This window comes from Notechis scutatus, chromosome 1, assembly GCF_049901735.1.
Source record: "Notechis scutatus isolate UNSWTSFEM ecotype Mainland chromosome 1, rNotScu1.2, whole genome shotgun sequence".
Classification (NCBI taxonomy): Eukaryota; Metazoa; Chordata; class Lepidosauria; order Squamata; family Elapidae; genus Notechis; species Notechis scutatus.
The window spans coordinates 327,101,505-327,125,332 of record NC_142009.1 but is presented as its reverse complement, the minus strand read 5'-3'; the positions used below and the strand labels follow the sequence as shown (position 1 = coordinate 327,125,332).

At 41.4% G+C, this 23,828-nt stretch overlaps 1 protein-coding gene across 7 annotated transcripts; it reads right to left on the bottom strand.

Annotated features, from left to right (window-relative positions):
• Nucleotides 1–3,662: 3,662 nt before the first annotated feature.
• MBD3 (methyl-CpG binding domain protein 3) lies at nt 3,663–23,419 on the bottom strand. Of its 7 annotated transcripts, none has more exons than XM_026681070.2 (7): nt 23,289–23,419; nt 16,296–16,455; nt 11,337–11,474; nt 9,132–9,222; nt 7,715–7,892; nt 6,126–6,320; nt 3,663–5,487 (listed from the first exon to the last, which is right to left on the bottom strand). In XM_026681070.2, the coding sequence occupies exons 1-6, from the start codon at nt 23,348–23,350 to the stop codon at nt 6,131–6,133; spliced, it is 819 nt and encodes a 272-aa protein (XP_026536855.2). In that variant the 5' UTR covers nt 23,351–23,419; the 3' UTR covers nt 3,663–5,487; nt 6,126–6,130. The 7 variants fall into 7 exon arrangements, with proteins under 7 accessions (XP_026536855.2, XP_087808749.1, XP_026536854.2 ...); XM_087952623.1 differs by having other exon boundaries at nt 3,663–5,196; nt 23,289–23,405; XM_026681069.2 differs by lacking the exon at nt 23,289–23,419 and adding an exon at nt 21,282–21,815.
• Between the last annotated feature and the right edge of the window lie 409 nt (nt 23,420–23,828).

Genomic DNA, 23,828 nt, shown 5'->3' with positions numbered 1-23,828 from the left:
CTGACTGTACCCCCCCATCCCAGTTCCTCTCCACCCACATTATAGAACAAAACATTTACAGACTAAGTACAAACATCCCCTTATCACATCAGCCTGCTTTAAGTCCTATTTATAAGGAAGGCAGTTCAATCACTAAGTCATGTCTGACTCCTTGTGACCTCATGGACCATAGCCCGAGGCCCCCTGTCCTCCATTGTCTTCCAGTTCGTCCAAATTCATGTTCATTGTGTTGATGACACGATCTAACCATCCTCTGCAGTCCCCTTTTCCTTTTGCCTCCCATCTTATCCAGCATCAGGGTCTTTTCTAAGGAGTCTTTCCTTCTCGTTAGGTGGCCAAAGTATTTGAGCTTCAGCTTCAGTATCTGTCCTTCCAAATAGTCTGGATCGGTTTCCTTTAGGATTAGGGTTATTGATCTCCCTGCAGTCCAAGGGACTCTCAAGTCTTCTCAGGCACCACAATTTGAAAGCATAAATCCTTCGATGCTCTGCCTTCCTTATTGTCCAACTCTCACAACCATGCATCGCTGTAGCTTTGACTATACACTTTTGTCAACGATGATGTATTTGCTTTTTAATATACTGTCTAGCTTTCCCATAGCTTTCCTCCCAAGGAGCAAGTATCTTTTATTTTCTTAACCCCAGTTATCTTGGAGTCCAAGAAAATAAAATCTGTCATTCCTTCCATTTCTTGCAGCCTTCCTACTGCCCTCGTTTGTTGAAAGACAGAAACTGAAAGGCAGAACCATGGTCTGCAAATAAAAGGGTTAGTATCTTCTCTGCCTAAGATGTTGGAATAACGTTTTCTCGATGTCAGCTGGTGGGGGGTGGTGGCTTGTATCTTTAAAAGGGTGAAATGGATGCTATAAGCATTTGCCAGTCTTCAGACACTCATTTGCAAGGCCCACTTTCTCTGAAGAGGGTCTCAGTTATAACCCAACATTAATGGTTTAGTACAAGCCAACCAAATATTGTCAGTACTTGAAAGACTTTAACACAAGGTGTGGATTCTAACCTAAAGTAGACTTCTTCAACCTGGTGCTTCCTACAGGCTGATCTCCATATTCTCCAGTCAACAAAGGTCATTGTTTCTCAACTTTGCCAGCTTTAAGATATGTGGATTGCAATTCCCAAGTATGCTGGCTGGGGGAATTCTGAGAATGGGAAGTCCACATATCTCAAAGCTGCCAAGGTTGAGGAACATTGACATCTGGGAATTGAAATGCAGGATTATCTCCAGCACCAAGGTGAAGGAAGAAAATATGGTTTGCCAATTGCACAGTGGCAGATAGGAAAGCACTCCAGAGGGTTAATGTCATTGCCCAGATAATTGGTTGCCCTCTCCCCTCTTTGGAAGAGCTTTATAGCTCCCACTGCCTTGAGAAAGCTCAAAACATTCTCAAAGATCCATCTCATCCCGGGAACCCTTTTTTTGAACTATTACCATCTGGCAGACGATAAAGAATAATAAAAACAAGGACAAATAGGCTGAAAAACAGCTTCTATCCCAGGGCAGTAGCTCTTTTGAATTCTGCTGTATAGGGCAGTGTTGGTGTGGTGTTGGGGTTTTTTGGTTCAATGTGTGAAGAGTGAAGGATGTGCATTTGTGTTTATATTCATGGTCATGATGTGCACTGAAGATGGTGTTTGATTTCGTTGTATGAGGTACAATGACAATAAAGTAAAGTAAACTAAATCAATTATTTAATTGTTCAAAATCCTTTTGGACATGTACACGTCTGCTTTGGGTTATACTGTGAGTGAATTTACACATCCCTAAAATATGGAACAATTTTGTGCATGGCAAGTATTGGCTGGTTAATATGAATGCTATTTCCTTACTACATACTTTACTACTGGCAGCTTTTAAGAGATAAAACGTATCATCCAGAATCCACTTGAGTAAATGGGAAGTATGGCTGCTCAGCATTCAGGTGCTTTGAGATTGTGTCTAGGAACTATATAGGAAAGCAGGGTCTGGCACGTGCATTTAGGTTAAGCAAACAGGAAGGTTTAGTGTGTCTGACTTTTGTGTATAGCTCAGTGGTGGATGAACCCAACCAATGCAATTTTTTCAATGGGATTATGATCCAGCTGGTTGCAACTTAATAAATGAGATACTAATGCCATGCATGAACTAGGCCACTTATATAGAGTTTTGGGATGAGAGATGTAACTCTTGCTCCTGTCATATCCAACTTGATCAGTGGGGTTACCTAATCTAACTCTTGTCCACTGCTGCTTGACCAAGCCTGGAGTTGTCTACACTGTGTGTGTACAGTGATTATTTATGGAGATCTTAGATGGCTATGAGCTTGTCATTATGACTGATCTCCCTTGTTTAAACATTTCAGATACTAAAAAAAAAAAAAGATTTTCCATTTTTTGATAATAGCTCTAAAAAAGTTGGCAAACAGACGGCACTGCTAGTTATCAGGAAATGTTGATTCAAATCCAAGCCTGAATGTTACCAAAACTTGCTTGTTTAGGCCCTGTTAACAGGCAGAATGTATCAGCAATGAAGATTAGCCTCCTCCTCCTCCGTAAGTGAAGGAAGTTCTTTGAACCTGAGAATGCTTGTTACGAATAAGCATCGTTCTTTTTATTAATATTTTTCGTGTGATTTCACATGGATATTTATAATCGGCATTAAAGCAGGAAAACCCATGTCACATATTAAATTTGCAGGATAGGAAAGCATCCCTTTAAGAAGTTACATCTTTTATCCCTGCTCTCCAACCCTTTTCACTGGGCAAGAGACACAACTTCAATCCTGCGGCTTACAGCAGTTCTCATAAATGGGTTTTTTTTTCTTGCACCTCAGCAATGCTGATCAGACTAGCAACCTATTAATTTCTAGTTACTTGACTATGAGAAACCCTTAAACAAAATATGGTAAAATGGCTTCACCCAACTCAGGCTGCCCTGGAAATAATATTAGTAAATTTGTTGAGCCTGGAAATATATTTCTGTCACAACTGGTCTCCATCCTGTCTGAACAGAAGCTTATTGGCAAGCATTCATTTTATACATTAGTTATGCTTTTTTTGAATGATGATCCCTGGTAACTTGACAGGTCCCTACAATTTTCTTTGCCAGTTTTTGAAAGTAGTTTGCCAAGTTTTTAAAAGTCTTTTTCTAAAGGCTGAGAAAGGGACTGGCCCAGGGTCACCCAGCTGGCTTTGTGACCATGGCAGGACTCTAGAACTCATGTTTTCCTGGTTTCTAGCCTTAACCACAGAATCAAAACTGGCTCTCTATTCTGTTTTTATTTTACTTTTCTTAAGCTAACCATAATTGTAATGTTGCTCTATAGGGAAGAATTTGGGGTTCTAAAATATTCCCAAGTAGGGAATGAAAACCAAACTTTCATTCTCCTGTTGTTTCCATGCAACTGTTTAATGGACTTCCTTTACTCATGAAGACACAAATACTAGACCTCAACAGGTCATCTGATGTAATGGCTATCATTACCTAACCCAGGAATTCTTAAAACCCCTATAGCACTCTCTTGCCTGCTTTAACTCTCTTTCATATGACTGCTATGTACATTTTTTTAACCTCACCCCTTTTCCAGGTCTATGATTGGGAGTAACATTTGAGAAAAGTTATGCTATTCATGTTTCATTATATTTTCTTAACAAACATTAAATGCATGAAAAATTAAATGTATGAAAAACATTTTATTACAAAACTAATATTCCCCAACAAGACTGTACATTAAGATACTGTTACAATTAAAGTACATATCAGTGGTAAGGTGGCGACAGTTGTGATGAGTGTGTATTTGAAAGACAAAGGATTGAAGAATTTTCTAAATTCTTGTTAATGAACACCACACTATCAAATCATTGGTTAAAAAGAAAATAAATGCATAATCTGGCTAGGAGGATATTGTGAAGACAGCCAGACTGCGTTTCCTTTCCAACAGGGCTTTACACATTTGCGCACTAGTTGCAGCTTCATCCTAGCACGACTTAAGCACGCAACATGATTTTGCAGCATAAACAGCTTAAAGCAATAATTTATGACATTTCCTAGGAATTATATGCTGAGAGGTTGCTCCAAATAAGCAAAGAAAAGAAATCAAACAGGGACTAACTCTTATGTGCATGCAAGAGCAGAAGAGAAATATACATGATAGATTTCAACCAATACTCAAAAATCTGAAAACAATTAAATAGAGACTACTGGACCAAAATCCTGCATTTCTTTTGTAAGTCCAAAATGAAAAGAGCTATATTAGGCCCAAGATCGCATTTCTAACTTTGGGGATTAAAAAATTAAGGTAACACCCCACATTTCCAAAATATCTAACCAGGATTCATGAAGATGGTTTCCATTAGCCCTGACTTTTTTTTAAAAGAGATGTAGTACTGTCATCTAATCCTGAAATTTAAAATCCAGCACTGAAAATTTAGTATTGTGTTGATGACAGTTTAGAGACAGTATGCATTAGGAAGCAAGCAAGAGCAAAGATGGTATTATTTATGTTTCTAGTAACCCAATCCCAGCTGAGGTGGAACTCATTAAGGCAAATTCTGTGTAATTTACAACTGGCCTGCTTTATTTGCTTCTCCTCAACTATGTTAGCAATCTAATATTACTACTTCTGAAAAGCATTTAATTATATGAGACAAAGGCACCCCCCTCCCCCCCCAGCAACCAATTCAATTATAAAACAAGAGATCGATAGCGCTAAGTAATCCTTTCTTTCAAATAGTTGCAAAAAATTCACACAGCACCTTTTGGTTACTTTCTCTGATTGGGTAATTATGGTCATTATTTAATATTCTTTCCATAATGGTTTGTGCTCATAAAGCCCTGCATGAATTATAGGTATATGCATGCAGAAGAAGGGGATTTTTTGACCAAAACGTGGATCTGTATAGCTTCGGGCGATCAGTTTCCCAGTCCACATGGAAAGGCACGTTCTGTTGACGGGTTTTTTTTAAAAAAGCAAATAAAACGAACCCAAATTAAATAATCAGGTAAGAAAATGAAGATCCCATGGCAAGATTTTACAAGTGGAATAGCTTACCTCTATCACCAAAAATATTTTGTTATATGTGACTTCAATTATGTAGAGAAAACTTAGAAACAATTTCTTCCTGGCATCTCTGGGCTAAGCCAATTCGTTTAGGGCATGTTCAGACACTATTAGAAGAAACTTGGGAAACCTGTTTCAATTGCTAGTCTGGAAATGAGACAAAGGGATTATGTTCATAATTCGTGAATAACTTTTTTGATTCCTCTATTGCCCCATGATACTTTTTAAGAGAAAAATGAGGGGGCAGAGGAAAGAAAAAAAAAAAAGCTGAGCTCAGCAAATTCTTCTTCAAACTACTCAGTCTGACTGGTCCCTTCAGCTTCTTGTGAACTGAAGCCAAACACATTCACACACGCAGATACAGTTAGTGCACAGCATTTTGAAGATGCACTTGCCTCTGCATTGACCAAGTGCAGGCTAGTTCTTGGAAAAAACACCCTGAAGGAAAAGAGACACTTGATCAGCTACAAAGCATGGAAGATACGGCTCCAAAAGGTACCCGGGGATGGGGGTGGAAGAGTGAATAATAAGATTCCTAGCTTGGGCAGGGGGTTGGGCTAGAAGACCTTCAAGGCCCCTTCCAACCCTATGATTCTATGATCAAAATGGTGAAGACTTTTCTACATGCCACGCAAGCATGTACCAAGATCAAGACCACTGCCTGTGACTATGGGGATGGGTGGGTTGCCAAATAACTTCTGTGTTCAAGAAATGAATGTTTTCCTATTCTGAAGGTCCATGCGCACTTGTTATTCAACATTCAGGAGAGATCAAGAGTATAGCCACTCCATTAAAAAAATAGGCCAAGCCAACTTGGCTTCAGGACCAAGAACATATCAAGAATACCATGTAATCCCCACTTCAAGTCCTTTCTAGTTAAAATGGAAATGGAAGAAATGGTTGGAAAAGTATTTTCTTAAAATCTTGAAAAATGCTATCATTCATTGCAAATATTGAGCTTGGTAATAAATATAAATATAGGATAAAATCACTTTGAAACTCTTCAAGGGTTGGGAGAAACAGCACTGCAAACCTATGGGTGATGGGGAAAAAGTATTAATATGGAACTGTGCTACCTGGACTATACATTCTCCATTTCCTGTACACGATCACCATCTTCCTCCTCCTCCTCCTCCTCCTCTTCTTCTTCATTACCCTTTACTGCAGGTGTCTCACCATCCCTGGCTATCTCTTCCACATGAGCAAGCATGTCAGCCATCAAGGCTTCCTCTAGTCTCTTCCTCACTTGCTGAACCAGCTCTTCTTGCTTCCTGGAGAGAAAAATAATTAAATAAATACCCCCAAGCACACGTATCTATTCCTTTGTAGCATACAGCAGATATAACTGGAGAAACCCTGCTATTAGGGAAGAGGTAAATTGACAAAGAATAACAGGATCACTTTTATATCCTATGTTTCATTTCAGTAATTTAAGGTTGAATAGGCAGTGCTTCCTTTTTTAATTTCTCCACAACCACCATCTTATATGAGATTGGAATGAGAGCGAACAGGCAAAAGAAAAAAAAGTAAGCCTACTGAATCTGTGCAGGTAATCAATCATCTAGCCCTGAAGACTTGTGAGATTCATTGCAAGTGGGCAGCTGATCTAAATAACTTCTGTAAGTTGTCAATAGTACAGACTTTCTTCTCACCTCTGATGGGGGCTCTCTTTTCTATAAGGATGATACCCAGGTGTTGTGTTTGGGGATTCTCTTCCCTACCAGTCAAAATATCAGATCTGTCCATTCTGTTTCCTATTTGACTGGTGGGGGTAAAATCAGCAAGTCATCCAGCTATTACATATGATTCCTGGAGAACAACAATGTAGCTACAATGTAGGCTATTGCACTGTGGCTAGAAGCAGCTTTGTGGCTGCCCTAGCACTCATCAGATTTCTTTCTGAGCTGTGCAGTACGTGGTCAGAGCATACTGTTGCACTGCTAAATGCTGGCATGCTTACTTGCCCTTAGCACTTAGAGAGTTCCCTTCACTGTGTTCCAAATGCTGCTAGTGAGCTTGCTGGTCATGAATCCCCTACCAAAATTATGGGAGGGAACAGATCACTAAGCAGCTCGATATTTGACAGCTTCAACATTCATCGAATTTAGTATTCAATGCAATTTTGATACGAAAATGTTGTCCCAGTACTTGTTTGTTTGGTACTTGAGGGGAATAGCTACAGAGAACGGACAAAAAGTCAGCCTGGCTGGGAAGGCTGCTGCAAAAGAAAAAGGGGGACGGTCATTGATGAGGGACAGACAGAAATCCTTCCTGGCCAATGTATTTAATCACATCCTTTGTTTGGCACTCATCCTCCTCCTGGAACCAATTCACGATGAGTACTGAAGTACTACTGTAGAAGAGATCTCAATTGACTGAGCTGTGGTCAGGCTGAAGTTGTGGTAGTCTTGTGTGCTTTCTAGAACAGGGGGAGGACAGGGACTGGGCACAGGGATTATCTGCTCTTGCTGGAAATAACATCAAATATTTGTAGCCTTGCCTATGAATTAGACTGAGGCAGATAACATGCATATTTTACAACAATTTATATTCTTTTGAGGACAACAGAATCATAGGTACTTTTAAGCATCTAACAAATTCTAGCACTATGTAAAACCCCAGGGGGAGAAATTCACCTCCTGCCCTGGGAGTCAGGTTTTACTACCTGATGTCTTCATCAGTCACCATGAAGGCTTTGCAGAGAGGCTGAGAAGTGTTCAGCCAGACCCCGGGGTTTTTCTCAACAGCAGCAGAAAGCTGTCCAGTGATGGGCATTGTGCTGGTATGCAAGGCACTGGCAATGGCTGAAAGGAGAGTCTCATCAGTACATCCAGGTCCCACACCTAAAGAGGTACAGCATGGTAACAGTTAATAAATGATGGTCTTTTTTTGCTAATACTATTACAAAATTCCTGCCGATCAGCATGATCACGTTTAAGGCACAAATATATTCCATGATAGTCTGACAGCAGTATCAGGCACTAGGTAGAGTAGTGAGCTTAAATTCAAATTTAAATCTGTACTCCACAGCTAAAGCTTTCTCAAGACTCTTTTTTTGGGGGGTAAAGAATTCAACTTTTTAACCTCTTGGCCTAGAAACGCAACTAAGGGAGAAAGCCTTTCCTCGTTTACAGAAGGCAGAGCTAACAATAAGAGGGCAGTTTAAGCCCTGTGCCTTCTAGGAGGAGGGATAGAATTAAGCTCTTTCCTGTGGTCTCCCTTTTCAGCAGTCTGAAAATCAGCAAGCTTCCCGCTTCCCTTGCCTGGTTTTGTTTTCCCGAGGATAAGGGGGCACAAAATGAGTGTGTATTTCATTTTATACACATCCCACCCAAATAGTGAGAGTTTCCAAAAAAAATAAAAATTAAAACGTATTTTGTATTTTTAACAAACAGTTCAAGCAGCTGGTTATGATGAGACATCTTAAGTGCAGAAAGAAAGGAAACTGGAATCTGAAAGGATTGGATCCCTTCTGAAATGGAGCTTAGGAAACAGCAATTTATACGAAAGGAGGGGCAAAAGAGATTCTAGCCAGAAACTCTTCATGAGGTCTTCCTGGTGCTCTCTGAGCTTGGCTGTTTGTTTGCAGACATTTGGGTAATGAAAAGTCCTAAAGAAAACAACCAAGCTCAGAAAGCAACAAGGACCCTCATTTAAATCCTGAGCTACAAATATTCTCCTTTATTAAAAACTCTTCAACGCAATTCAAGGATTGTAAAGGAGTGAGCTTTAAAGTTTTGATTACTGAAATGCATATATGGACAGACATAAACATTAACTTCTATGTGACAGAATAATAGCTTAGGAAAAGATTTACTCTTGCAACTAGCATGTAAAGATATATTATGGCATTGTGCTAAGAAGGCTCTATTCATCTGATCTATCTGGATATTTGTTTTTATGATTGGATCATTTATTTCAAAAATCATTACTTATCATTACGGTCAAATGCTCTGAAGAATATTTGATAGTGAAGAAGTGGAATGTAAAATATTCCCAATGAAATAATCAGCTTCGTGATCCGAGGAACTTGGTCACTGCCATCAGCAGTTCAGCTCTTTACCAACAGCTGCTGAAAGTACCTTGCAAACCCTTTGGAAGGTCCATTGTTTTCACCAGCTCCTCTGCAATGTCAAAGGCATTTAAGCCACTTAGTTTCTTTTCCCAGAAGAGCTAAAAAGAGAAAAACAATGTATTTTTGTAAAAAAAGAAAAAAACGGGGGGACACAGTGGGGAGGAAGGGGGCAAATTATGAGTCTCCCTTACACATCTTTAAGAAAACTGCAATATGTCATCTTTCCATCTAATTCCAGTCTTTCCCAGTATGCATTCCTCCTAATGTTATTCAGCTTAAAAGCATTTTAACTCACTGTAGCTTTGAGGATTCCTGAATGGCGTACACATGATACCCAGTCCCCAGATTTATCATTTAAAACAGAGGTGGGGGAATCTATGGCCGTTTTATGACTTGTGGACTTCAGCTCCCCCAATTCCTGAGCCAGCCATGCTGGCTCAAGAATTCTGGGAGTTGAAGTCCACAGGTAATAAAAGGGCCATAGTTCGCCACTCCTGATCTAAAAAGACATGTTAAAAAGGGACGAAGGGAGGAATGTTGAGGTAGGAAACTAACTCAGGAACAAAGTCTTATTGTAACCAACTGTAATGCAGGAAAACAAACAACTCAGAGAGGGGAAACAAACAAACTTTCAGCTTCAGCAAATGGAAAGGCCCAGCTTCCATTTTTTTACATTTCTGTAACTGAATAGAACAGTTGCTGGTCAAGAGCTGAGGAAGGTAAGAGTCTGGAGGATTTATGTTTTAGATTTCATCTCCCACTAGCACAAGCAAACCTAAATAATTATTGTAAAAAATATAATCCAAATTATCTGGAGGGTACCATGTTGTGAAACATGGGGTTTTACCCTGACACTGACTTTCCAGAAGATGATAGACCAATCTTCCCATCCAAAATATTTTTAAACCTCTAGATAGGTACATGCAAAAATTGTCTGTTTGTGAATTCAGCATTCCAGACATTCAAGAATGTTGTGTTTCCCTCCAGACCATAATACTTCTGGGGGTGGAATGGGAGATTTCAGCAGTTTACAGAAGTAGCTTCTGAACTGGAAGTGTCTAGGGATTTCTGACCGAATACATATTTTGTCCAGAGCACCTTGAATCATTCACAATTTGGAGACAAGTGGGACTTTTCTTAGTTAACCAGAATGGCCCATCCCAAATTGATGAATTTTGCAACTCTCTATTGGGCAAGTATGTCAAGCATTTAATCTTCTGTGTGCAATGTATTTCCCCAAATATTTTAAACAAGATTGTATATTTTTATTGAAGACTGGGTGAAGCTAAAATCATATATATATAACTTCACCCAATCATTCATTTTGCACCCAATCATTCATTCATATACACACACACACAGTTTTATTATTTTTACAAAGATCTCAAGGCAGTGACCATATCTAATACACCTTCCCTCTCCTATTTTCCTAACAGCAACAACCCTGTGACGTGAGTTGGGCTGTGATTGACCTTGGCCCAAGGTCACTCAACTGACTTTCATGGTTAAGGCAGGACTTGAACTCACTGTCTCTTGTTTTCTAGCCTGGTATCTTAACCACTAGACCAAGCTTGATAGAGGATATCAATGATTTCCCCCCTTTTAAACTCTATTCAAAATACCAAACTATGCAAAATGGCCCCATCCACTTGGGAGAAGATGCTATGTAAGTATGAAAGAAAAGCTAGCAACTTGCATGCAGCTCCAAGGTCTACAAGTTTCAGATCTTACTTCAGATTAATCTGAAAAGGGAGAAAGAATCAGTCTGAGCAATCTTTTCCTGCCTCAGCTAGGTTCTTTCATGCAACCCATGATTATGGGATATACTTGGAAATAGCCTAAAGCTCATGAAGTGCTAGTAAGATGGAACTTCTCGGTATTCAGAAATGTTAATTTCAAGTTCAGACCTAGTCTAAAACTGCTAGATTGGGGGAGTAGGCTGGCAATTTATATTCCTTGCAAACATTCTTGCAACATCTGGCTAACCACTCCTGAAATAAGATGCTGGATTAGGTGGATTTAACAGGAGTCTTTTTACACTATTACAATAACTTAGTGTGGTATAATGGAGAGCAGACTGACTTCAAAGCAGAGATCAAGGTTCATATTGCTGCTCAGCCTTGATTAGGCCTCTGCTTCTCAGTAGTGTTCTACGAGATCAATTGGAAAATACTTCAAAGTAAACCTCCCACCTCTCAATCACACCTCTTACCTGTCGGGGTTGGTCAACTGCTTTTTGGGGGTCAGTCTTCACTTTATTGCTGGGATGATTTGTGATCTTAGTGACTGGTTGCTTAAAAATTGAAGCTGTCTGCCTCACAGGAAGTGTGGTGTTTAGATCAGGTTTACCCTAAAGATGTGACAAGATAGGAAGTGAGCAATAAAAAAAACCATTCTGAAATTAAACTAAGATCTCAGTATACAATATTATGGAGTTCATGGTGATGCAAAAATGTTTTGAATTAAATTGTTTCTAATCTGAAATACCCTGTTTCAAATGAGAATCAGCTGGGAATAGGCTGTACATTTTTAGCCAGAAACAGCTATGTTCTAACTGCAAAGATTTGATTTTGAATTGAAAGTTTCAAAATGGTCCAAAATGACAATTTTGCAATTGAAGTGGTTTGCTTCTTAACATTTTCAAGACTCCTAAAACTTAAGTCTACTGGAAATTAAATGTCTTTGTAAATTTCAGATTTTTTAAAAGATACATGACAAGGAAAATAACCCTTTCCTTATGTTGTGATTCTGGAGAAATCACTCAACAAAAGAAACTTTTTTTTTGGCTACAATGAATTTTGTCCATTGGCAGCAATACAGAATTTTCTCGTCAGGAATGTAACAGAAGAGTTGCTTTTCTTTCATATCTATCTTGATCATGACTATCAGTTTTTCTTCCCAACACCATACAGCTTTTTAAGAGTATACAGAATGATCTTTATCCCTAATTTAGTTCAAGTCTTAGATCAACAGCTTGTCTTCAAATAAGGCAACTTTAGGAATCCAAGTATGTATGTATAGTAACCCATATCAACATTCTTGAAAAAAATTTATTGGAAAATACAGTTTTCAAGGACTATAAATTCAGGGGACTTAGAGGTATAATCTTGGGACTGATTAAATCTATTGACAACTGGTTTCATTGGTATTTATAGAAAGTTGAGATACTGAAAATGTGGTTGAACGCTGAGTGACAAATTGGGAAAATAGTATATCGATTGATACATAAAATATATTACCCTGTTTCTCCAACAATACGGCCTCCCCCAATAGGAAGTCCCAGCATGTTTTATAGGCATGAAATGAAATTAAGCCCCTCCCCCCAAATTAAGGCCTATATTAAAACATGAGAAATGGTGGGGAAATGGTGGGAGGGCTTGCCGTTAGGAAGTACTTTTGTTGCACACCTGGATATGGTGCTGCCTGCGTTGACCCCGATACAAAGTGCCCCACCAGCGCCGAGGTCAACATCCAAGCTGTCGCCACCCGCCTGCCCAAAGATGCAAGGGGGGGGGGAATTAAGTCACCCCCAAAAAGATGACCTAGCCATTTTTTCGGGGCTCAAAAAAAAATAAGACCCGGCCTTATTATATGAGAAACACGGTATATAATTATAATGAGCACATTAAGGCTATAAGTTGGAAGATAAAAATTCTGTATATGTAAATGTATTATTACTGTGAGCACTATGTGAAAAATATGTCAACCCAGTCATTACACTGTCCACAAAAAATGTTGGATGTTGAAGAAAAACTATAAATAAACATATATAAAAAACAATTCTGATGTACTTTAGTGATAAAAAGCTACAAATTAGTACAGGTAGTTCCTCAACTGAAAACCATTTGTTTAGTAACTATTCAAAGTTTATAACAGTACTGAAAAAAGTGACGTATGTCCATTTTTTTCACTTTACAGCTGTTGCAGCAAATTCAGGTGCCTGGCAACCAAGATGTATTTAAGACGGTTACAGTGTCCTTGGGTCATGTGATCACTTTGTGCAGTCTTCTAATGAGCAAAGTCAATGGGAGAGCTAGAGTCATCAAACAACCGTGTTACTGTAGTGATTCACTTAACAACTGTGGCAAGAATTCTAAAATAAAGCCAAACTCTCTTAACAACTACCTTGCTTAGCAACAGAAATGTTGCTCTTAATTGTGACCGTAAGTCAAAGACTACCTATATAGGTCTTTGAGCGTAAGGCTGGTGCGCTAATAGATCCTACACTGAGTAGAAGGTTGGAACAGATGACTTCTAAGATTCAATTCTGATTTTATAATTGGAAATCCAGTCAGCTGTAATCAGGAAGGCCTTAAAATAATTTTATTTCAGCAAGTTTTTGAGCTCTAGGGAGATTATAAGCAGTTATCTGTTTTTGTTACTGCCATTATGATGATATTCCCCTGCAATTTTAAAAATAATTTTAAGTGATCAGATGTTCTATATCACAGTTTGCTTCTATGCACCACGCAGAGGTGGGAGATCTATAGAAAGTGCTAAATAAACTTTAAAAAAATAAATAATAGGAGCCTTAATTCATAATATCTGGTCAATAAAGTTTAGTGCCATTAATTAAGTCTCCAAGTGGCACATTCACGTCTATGAAAAGCAACACAGTGTACGGACAATAGAGTTTGATTGATGATTAAGGGCAAAGTCTGCCCTCTTAGACAAGGAGGGAAAGGCCCTACCTTAGATGTGGCATTTACTTACGTGTAGAGTAGTGATGGCGACCCTTTTTGTTGTGGTGTGCTGAAAACGCGCACATGTGCCGGCACCCACAATGCAATGTGCCCCCCCCCCCGCATGCGTGAGTAACCTGCACTGGGCATGCACGCACCTCCCAGCTGATTTTCGGTCTGTTTGAGGCCATTTTCGCCTTCTCGGAGGCTCAAGGGAAGCCTCTGCAGCCTCAGGAGGCCGAAAAATACCAGAAGTGCCCATTTTCAGTCTCTGGAGGGCCTCTGGAGTCAGGGGGAGGCCGATTTCGCCCTCCCAGAGGCTTGAGAGAAGCCTCTGGAGCCCCAGGAGGCTGAAAACGGACCCTTTTCGGCACTTCCGGTATTTCCGGAAGGCCTGTTTTTCGGCCTCCCGAGCCTGCAAATGCTTCCCTCAAGCCTCCGGGAGGGCAAAGACGGCCTCTCCCAGGCTCCAGAGGCCCCCTGGAGGCTGAAAACGGGCACTTCCGGTATTTCTGGAAGGCCTGTTTTTTGGCCTCCCAAGGCTGCAGAGGCTTCCCTTGAGCCTCTGGGAGGGCGAAAACGGCCTCAAGCGGGCCGAAAATCAGCTGGGACGTGCGCGTATGTGCAGTGCAGGTAAGTCTGACTGGGGCTCGTGTGCCTGCAGAAATGGCTCTGCGTGCCACCTGTGGCACACGTGCCATAGGTTCGCCATCATGGGTATAGAGGATTCTAGGTTCAATTTCCAATTTAACAGCTAATGTTCACTTTTATTCTGGGAATATACATTTCCCTTTTATGCTTTGTCATAAAATAGTAACTTGGCCAGGAATAGTAAACTACAGCAAAGATCTAAAAATGGAATTCCCCAATCCATCCCTTTTTTGTTCGTAGTTTGTTACGTTTTTAAGATCATTTAGTTCACTTCCAATGAGGATTCATGGCAAACTAGATGTCTTTGAAGGAGCAGATAGCGAAATCAGCAGCCAGACATTTCTGACCAGCCAAGTCTCTCTGGATAAAGAAGCGTGTAAAATATTCCCATGTGTGATTCTGGACAGCCACTTCTTATAAGTAAACTAATGGCTTGCAAGTTGAACAGTTGAGAATCAAGGGATTCCATCAAGCTCAGACCACAATGTAGTCTTATGGACACACAAAGTTCTGCTGAATCTCATTTCCTAATCATTTTTGGAAATACTATTATAGATAATCTTTCAAAGATGTTTTGGAAGAGGAATAAGTTTTATCAGACTGAGATGGATCTTAGATTTAAAAATGGCAGGGTATAAGAATATGGGGAAAAAATGTTGCACTAGGTGTACAAATGAAACTGCTATCTTAACAATTAAAAGGGATATAGAAATGGCAAACCAAAAGAATGACCTTATGTTGAATTTACAAAAGAGACCTGTTAAAGTTCTTAAGGATTCAGTGAGAAGAGAAAAAGAAAAATGAAAAGTAAGCTCTAGGACACTATTTGAAGGGATTAAAGACCAAGATTGTTAAAAGTAAAAAGAGTATACAGTAGGTTTATTAGATCAAGGTTAAAATAGATATGTTGTCATATCAATTTTCTGGTAACCCTTAATGGACTTTTGATGACTAGGACTGAATGATGAAGTTTTAAGGATTTTTTTATACATAAAGGAGTATTTTAAGAGAAAGTGATTGTTAAAATTGTTTATAATTGTTGTGACAAAGAGCAAACCATTTCTTTATAATGATTTTCTTTTTCTTTGCTTTATTCTTTCTGTTTATCTAATCTACCTACCTACGTTCTTAACTGCCCCCCTCCTTCATAGAGGGGCTCTGGGTGATATACAGTTTAATCAGTATAATAAAACATTAAAAACTAAATAATTAAAAATTATTAAAAAGAGTTCCAAGATGGGGAAAGAAGTTGCTAATACAGGCGGGGCAGGGGTGGGTTCTCAAGTGGCCAACAAGCCCTATGGCTATGTGGGCTCCTATGTCCACCCATGCAAGGCTACACAGCCAGGTTTTGACCTCTTTGCAGAAGGCCAAGAGACTGGGGGCTTTCTTCACCTCTGAGGCCACAGTAGAAAATACCCTCTTCCTTGACCCCGCCATTTTTTTCTCTCTGGTTTTTTTTTTTTTTTTTTGCAATTTAATTTTTTTCTAGTTTGTATTAATTTTATTTATTTAACTGTAATGCTTAATAAAATGCACATATATATAAAATAAAATCATTTGGTTCAACCAGACATTTTGTTTGGAATCAAGAATCTTGGATATGTTTTTGTCTCCCATTTGCTGAGATGTTACGTTAGAATTTTTATGTGAAATCTATTTTAAGTGCTATCTGCTTCAAGTACAAGTTATTAAAGAAAGAGCATTAATGACAAAAGTAAATAGACTTAATAAGCCATATCACCATGAGCATTTAGAGTTCAATTGTAATTCTCTCCCTGTAGCCAATAGGGTATTCATTTTTTTAAAAAAAGAGAGGAAAAAAAGACCACCCTCACCTTGGTTTGGCTTGAACAGTCATAGCGCATCCTTTGCCGGTTTTTGTTCACCTTGCTCATTAGCATCTTCCCTGTTCGGAAGTCAAACGAGCTCAGGTCCATGGAGTTACCCAAGTAACGGGCCAGCTGAGGTTTGCTGCGGAATTTCTTCCCACTTGGACTGAGAAACGGACCGAATTTGAACGGGGAGGGATGGAAAGAAGAACAAATTTAGCTTTTGAACTCTGGGCAGCATGTGTTAGAACTATAGCCGAAATATAGCAATTAGTTTGGGGCTGTTTGCACTTATCCCTGCAAAACCATAATGGCTTTGTTCTGGCAGTTAACAGACTCCCCCCCACCTGCAATTCAGTAACTACAGATGCAACAAAGCTAGTTAGCAGCAAGTCACTTTCATCATTGCTGAGGACACTGTGGGCAATATAATGCACACAGAAGATCAATGGTGAAGTTAGACTTTGTAAAGGGGATGGATTAAGAGCTATAACTTAAAATTAAGACTTGTGCAACTGCTCAATACAAACAGAAATAATTCCAAAACTACCATTTTAGCAGCACGATACAAACATGCAAAGAAGTCCTCCTGATTTAAGGCCTGCAAGCCATTTGTGAGGAAAGTGTCCCACGTGGATTATTATGCTTTTTTACTAAAAAAAAAAAGTGAATGTAGAAAGCATTTCTGATCCTCCATTGTTCAACCAAAGATAAAAAAGCAGCTGCAAAGCAATGGAACCAATTCTCCACGCTTGCCTGTCTTAAAGGTATGCTGGCATTGTGAAGTTTTCCATGGTATCCTTCAGACTGTTTACAAAAAAAAAGCTGTCTGCTTTTCTTTCACTCCTTTATTTAGAGTGTTACTTGAAATTCACAGACTTATGAGAACATACATGGGGCTTCAGGGGGGAAGAAAAGGGGAGAACTTAAAATGAATACATTGCAACCTATTCAAACTGGATTGAACAGCCTCCAGATGTCTACTCTGCACAGACAACCTGGACTCTTTGTTCTTTTACATTCTGATTTGCAAGGGAAAATGTATCTTTGTCCCAGTTACATGCAAATTCATTTCCATCACCAATTATCTAGCTTCAGGAAAGCACACACAGACATTTTACAGAACAGAGAGAAAAAAAACAAGGGGTTTAATTAAAACAAAAGCAAAAGTGTAACAAGCAGTAATTTTTGAGCAAGTGAGTAAAATACAGCAGTTTTCAAACTGTCTCCTTTCAGGGATCACCCTTTCTCACTAAGTCTAGGTATCCAGAATACTTTTACAAGGTAATTTATGTCTATCAAGCCTTATTATTTGCAAACACACTCAGTTCTTGTGGTCACTAAAATCTTTGCATAGCTGATTCCTACATCAGACAATAGTGAGGATATTCTACTCCCCCTCACACCCCCAGAAATAAAGCTCATCATTCCTTATTTTTTCAAGGACAAATGTTGTATTAGAGAAAGATCAGAGAATACAAGCTGAAAGTCACAAGTACCAACAGTACATCAATTTAATTATGATCATTTGTACAACACACTAAATGAATGTGTGAGATTACCTAGACAGATCACTGATTTATTGGCTTAGTATTGTCCACTTCACCTGGCAATAAATGCTCAGATCTCAGGCAGGCAGAAACAAGTCTTCATCACTCATACAATTATTTTAACATCAGATCCCAGCATGCAAAGCTGAATCATCACTTGTACTCATAAGTGCCTTGCCTGAGTCATATCATTAATATATTATTTGCTCCAATTTCCTCTATTTCCAGAGGTCTTAAATACAGATTTTGCTCATCTCTTGCTTTACCAAGATCCATTTACATAAATACAGCATCAAAATCTTACACTAAAACTATCAGGTACTTAAAGAATTCAAGCAGTGTGATGCAGAAAACCATCGTAACAACTGTTATTTAAGCATAATTACAAGAGCTTTACTAAACCAATCCAACTTCTATTCAAAACAGCTTGAATTAAACATCTGTAGGATCCATTAGGAAGGTAGACTATTTAGACAGGACCCTCACAAAAAGCTTTATTTTTTTAATTAGCTAGTTGATCCATACATATATCTGTAGGTGGTATCTGTAGAGGGAAGTACTATACCTTAGCTCAGATTTAGAGCTTAATAGCAACATTTCAAATAGAGGCAGGAACTGAATAGGCTTTAAGATTGGATGAATGCACCAGCAAGCATACAAGCAACCATCCTATAAGGCAAGTGTGTATATTTCATTTGGGGATCTTTAATGCTGAAAAGCAGGTAAGTGTTTTATAAGGAAATAAAGTTAAGGTTAGGATTAGACACATCAATGAAAAAATACATATAGTCTAGAATAGACAACTGGCAGCCCACCAACATTTTCAGAAGTTTAATTTACTGATGCCATCCAAAGATACAAGCTGCTACGTCACCAGTGCTGTCCTTCTGTTAGCCACCAAACTCATTGATCAGCACACCAGATATTATTTTGTGGTTCAGGATTCTTTTAATTTATTGATGTGGCCTTTTCTTCCTTTACATGTTGTTCGTGACTAGTCTAGACCAATTCTCAGTATACAAATCCCAAGACACTCTATTATTATCAAAATATGGGTGTTACAAGTGTTTTCCCCACCTAAAACTAGTGTTAAAAATTATCAGACATCCACTTAATTATATCTAGGGTTTACATGTTCTGCCTTTACTTCCCTCTCTTCTCAATTCATGTGAATTGGTATCTGAAGGATGCAATTTATAAGCTTATAAACATGCAATAATCTTTTCCTCTGTACTGCAGTTCTAAATCCCACCTCTACTGCTTCCTGAATAAACAAGCACAAGATGCCATCTCACAGCCTTCTTCCATGAGGCTAGAAGTCAGGCGGAAGACTTTTCATGCATTGGCAGTCTGACATAATTTGATATATTATAATGCTACCAGCAGCACATTGAAAAGATTAGCAGCCACAATGCAATTTGTTTAGTTCTTGCTTAAGTGTGATTTGTAAACCCAGACTTATTTAACAAATCATGATTAGTGAAATATGTGAACGTAAGTTACTAGTAAGGTATCTTTATGCAACAGACTATCTTCTCTTATTACTAGAAATACTGTGACTATATTGTAAGAGGTTAGGGGGGAAATTGTTTTGTATCAGACAAACTTACAGCTTCTACCAACTCATCTTCTGCAGTCTTTCTGCTTTCCATACACCCACATGGAAGCATTGTGAAAGCATCTCAGAGTTGTCTATGTAAGCAAGCTAAAGGAAACCAAAGTGGCAACAACAGTACTACCATACTTCGTTATTTTTTTGCCTACACACATCCTTAAATGGCTCTGTTTCTACCCTGCTCCCTCTATCTTTTCTTGATTAGCTTTCTACAATGTTTCTAGTTTAGTGGTATAGCAAAAAAAAGAGCAGCTGGGTCATCTACTATTCTGCAGATTGGGGCTTCCCCTCATTTACAAAGAAACTCAGTTCTCTTATTTCCTCCCTAAAAACTCTCTTGCACTTAGGATAGCACTTCTGACAATTTAGTTATCATACACTGATTCCAATTGAATTTAGACTATCAACTGAATTTAAATTTATTTGAATCAAATTTAGATTATTAGGCCTGAAAGCTTGGCTGGCTGACTTTGGAAAGTTGCTCTCTCTCAGCCCAACTTACCTCACAGGATTGTTGTGTGGAAAATAAGAAGAGGAAGGAGTATTAGGTATGTTCACCACTTTGAGTTATTTACAAAAATGGTGTGTGGGGGAAAATCTAAAAACAACTCATGCATTCTCCATGTGACTCCCACAAGGCATTTGGGTTTTATGTATTTTAAAGCCTCATGTTCTCTCTGTGCCACTCTTTCAAATTCTCAGCAAATCTGAACCATTTAATAAATATTAGAAAAACACAATGTCTTCATCTCTGAAAGCACTTTTGAACAAGTTATTACTGATTCTGTGTTATATTCTGATATACATACATCTCCATTCTAAGTTTTAAAGGCCCCTTGAGTTAAATTTTGTACTAAAAATGAAATCTGAAATTAAGAATTTATTTACTGCTTGAAATGGTGGGTAGACTCCAATTGGTTAATGTGGGGATGTTGTGGCAGGCCAGCTGGCTTGTACAGTTTGAGAACCACTGCTCTATTCAATATAAAAGTCTGTTTCTCTCCAGAGAATCCCATATTGATATATCTCAAAACCCAGATGCAAAGTCAATGGAAAGGGGTGTAGCTCCGTAGCCCCAAAGACAACAAAAAGCAGATAGCAACTTAGCTCTTCCATCTTGAAATAACAGCGTAAACTTCCACAGAAGAACATCTTGCAATTGCAACAGGATTGTAATTTCTTAGCACGTAGATACTGAGAGACTAACCTGCCCAAAATTCACTAGGGGAAATCACAATACTTCAACTCTGATACAATAGTAGTAATCTAAAATCAGCTCTACTTGAGGATATAACACCAAGTGACTGGACTTTTAAGATGTGAAATTGTCATTTGTAGTTTACTCCACTGCTGACTGAGAGAAAGCCATTGGCAACACTCCTTTCAAGCGATTTTTTAGCTAAATCCAGAACAAGGAATGTCTGTAGCTTATATCAAACCTTTCAAAAATGCTAAAGATGCCATTCTCAGCCCTGAAATCTCTAGCACAGCACACATGCAAAGGTTGGAAGTAACCATTAATTCCTGCCCCATTTGACATGCAGAAACCAGTTTCGCCCCCTCCCCACAGAACTGGACTTTCCACAGTAGCTGCAAACAGGGGATAGGAAAGACCAGCTATATCTTCATCATGCAGAAAATGCAGAATGAGCAAACAGGCTCCCCCTTTGTATGCATATGTTTGCAATGAGTCTTACAGCAGCAAGCATGTAAAGATAAAGATAGGTGGTGGCGGCGGCCACAGCAGCCTCATCACCCCCCTCCATCTTCCTCCCTTCCCACCGCCAACCCTCCCTACCCAAGGCCCCTCCGCCGTGGCACATTCACCTATAATAATAGACATCACTCTTGCCAGCAGAGAGCCCCGATTTTCTGGTCACTTCTTCCCTTTTCCATCCCTGCGGGAGAGCTGAGCACTCCCACCTCTTCCGATCCATTGCTTCCACGATGCCTGGGTCTGGATCTGGATCGAGCCAGCCTCCTCCTCCTCCTCTGGATCCTGCCTGCCTGCTTGCTCCAAGATCCCTCCCAGCCAGGACTGCGGTGGTTTGCTTGCTGCTACTTGCTGGCTAGCTACTATTGCAGCTGGTGGCGACTGCAACCTCCACTCTGGCTTCCAGGACCAAGCTCTTCCAGAGTGCCTCCCTCTGCTGGGACTGGAACCTTCGCAGTGGCTGTTCCTTTCAGTAGCTGTCAATCGCACCTCCCACTCCTCACTTCACCCGCTGAATGGGGGCGCTGTTCCTTTTACCCGACCGCCGAGCTTCTTTGCTTGCATCATCAGCTCTTCTCAGGAACTCCCTTCCCTCCCGCTGCTGTCTCCCTCATTCATTCCTTTTGCTTTTTTCCCTTACAACGCACGTGAGCCTCCCCTCCGCGGCTGTTCCATTCATTCATGTTCCTCCCGCCGTACGAAAGAATGAGGTAGAGTGAGCGCAGGCACCCGTTGGTGAAAAGCCAAAAGAAAAAAAAAAGTCCACTTCCCATCCCGCCAAATTAAAAAGCTCCCACATGGTATCCCTCCGCTTTGGCAAGAATATAGTCCGCCTGCGAGATTTTTTTTTTTTAGCCACTTATACGTGAACGGGCGCTAATACAGGCACCTGCTGCCAAAAGCACTGACAGGGCTCGGGGTTTTCTTCCTAATAAAACAAATCCCGGTTCTACACTCACAATCTCATTTCTTCTCACGATCATGTGCTTCGTTCTCTACGTGTGAACGCTGCCTCTCGTGTTCAACTCCGGCCACTTTCCCAACCGCCACCCTTTCTCTAGGCTCCCATGAAGCTTCTCATGGAGCCCGGACTTTAGCCAAATCCCTGCGACCACTTCCCCAGAAGCAGCGCGGGCTCTGCAAACCGCCTGGAGTTCCTGCCCGAAAAGGCGGCATCCAAAACCTACACGGGAGTTCATATTCAAACGGCTCCCGGGCCGGCCGGCTTTTGCATTCTCCACCGCACATCCTGGCTCTTCGAGGGAAACTTCGCCCACCCCATACGCCAACGGTCTCCACTGCTCCCCATTGCCTGTCCCAGGACCCCGCTTGCTTGGACAGGCCCCACGGGCCTCCCCTCCGCCCCCGAGGCTTTCTTCCCAGTTCCTCGCTCCCCTTCCTTTCACACACGTGCCTTCAGCGCCTCCGCCCCCCAGATCCTCTCACAGGCTGCCTCGCCTGCCTGCCTGCCCGCCCTCTCCTTCCCTCCCGCCCGCCCCGGCCGTTCGTAATTATCGACGGGCGTTTAATGGCACCTAGCGTTCTACCACGCCAAGGCCGCCGTCTTCTCCGTCGGGGAGCTCGCTGACCACCCCGGGACCCCCAGCCCCTCCGCCGCCAGCAAGGCCTTTCCTCCTCCCCTCCCCGCCGGCAAACCGTCCCCTTACTCCACCCCACAGCTCAGCCCTCCCCGTTCTTCAAAACTCCCGCCCCATAGCGCGCGCGCGCCTCACCGACCCGCTTTCTTCGGCAGCTCCACGGGCGGCGCTCTGAGGACCTCCTGGGGGGATCCGAAAGCCGCCTCCCGGGCCCCTTCCCCACGCTTCCGCTCCGTTGTGTCGCCCGAGGCTGGCGGAGCCCCCCCTCCCCCTCTAAGGGCTCGAGAGCGTCCATTTCCCGCATCGCCTCACCTAAGCACCCCTCCCCTCCCGGCGTGCCCCCCTCCTCAGCCTGCCCCAGGGCACTCCGCGCGCCCAGACTTTTTCACCAGAGCCCCTGCTCCGCGGCCGCGCTTCTAGCCTAGCTGACCGGCTCGGCTCGTGCCCTGAACCTTATCCGTGGTTTCAGTCCCCCCCCATGTCGCGGGCACACCCCTTCCCCAGGCTCTCCTGTGCGCTCACCCCAAAGGAAGGCAGCGCGGGCTCCCTCTCGGACCCCCGGGTGCCCCCGGCGCCTTGGCCATCTTCCTCTTCCCCGGGCGGTGCAGCGGGCGCCACGTGGTCCCAAAGCCCAGGACCCCCCGCTCCTTTCGACCCCAGAAGCCCCGCCCCGCCGGGCCAGCCCGCAGGGGACGAAGGCGGGGTGGGGGTGGGGGGGGAAACGGCCGCGAGCACGTGAAAGGCGCCTCCGCTTCACCCCCCGCGGCCTTTGGCGTCGAATTCCGGCTTCCTCCCTCGGCGCCTGTGGCTCGTGCGTGGGATCCGTTGCGCTCGTTTCCCCTTTTTAAATCAGGATGCGAGCTCAACAGGTGAGGCCTGCAACGCTTCCTCCGCAAACTGCTGCCCGCGATCCTATTATCTCTCTGCATCATCAACGGGGGCCCGGGGGTTTCTAGGAATCGTCTCCAGGACCTCAAGATCTTTGGGGCTTCCCAGTTTATACATACCTTGAAATTATAAAAATTACGAATTGACGTGTGTGTGTAGCCTCAACGTTTTCAA

Coding starts and splice junctions, on each gene's coding strand:
- MBD3 (XM_026681069.2), bottom strand. CDS start 21,391: ATGGATCGGAAGAGGTGGGAGTGCTCAGCTCTCCCGCAGGGATGGAAA. Junction 11,475..16,295: donor ACTGTTCAAGCCAAACCAAG/GTGAGGGTGGTC, acceptor TCACATCTTTAG/GGTAAACCTGATCTAAACAC. Junction 6,321..7,714: donor GTGACTGATGAAGACATCAG/GTAGTAAAACCT, acceptor TTTTCTCTCCAG/GAAGCAAGAAGAGCTGGTTC.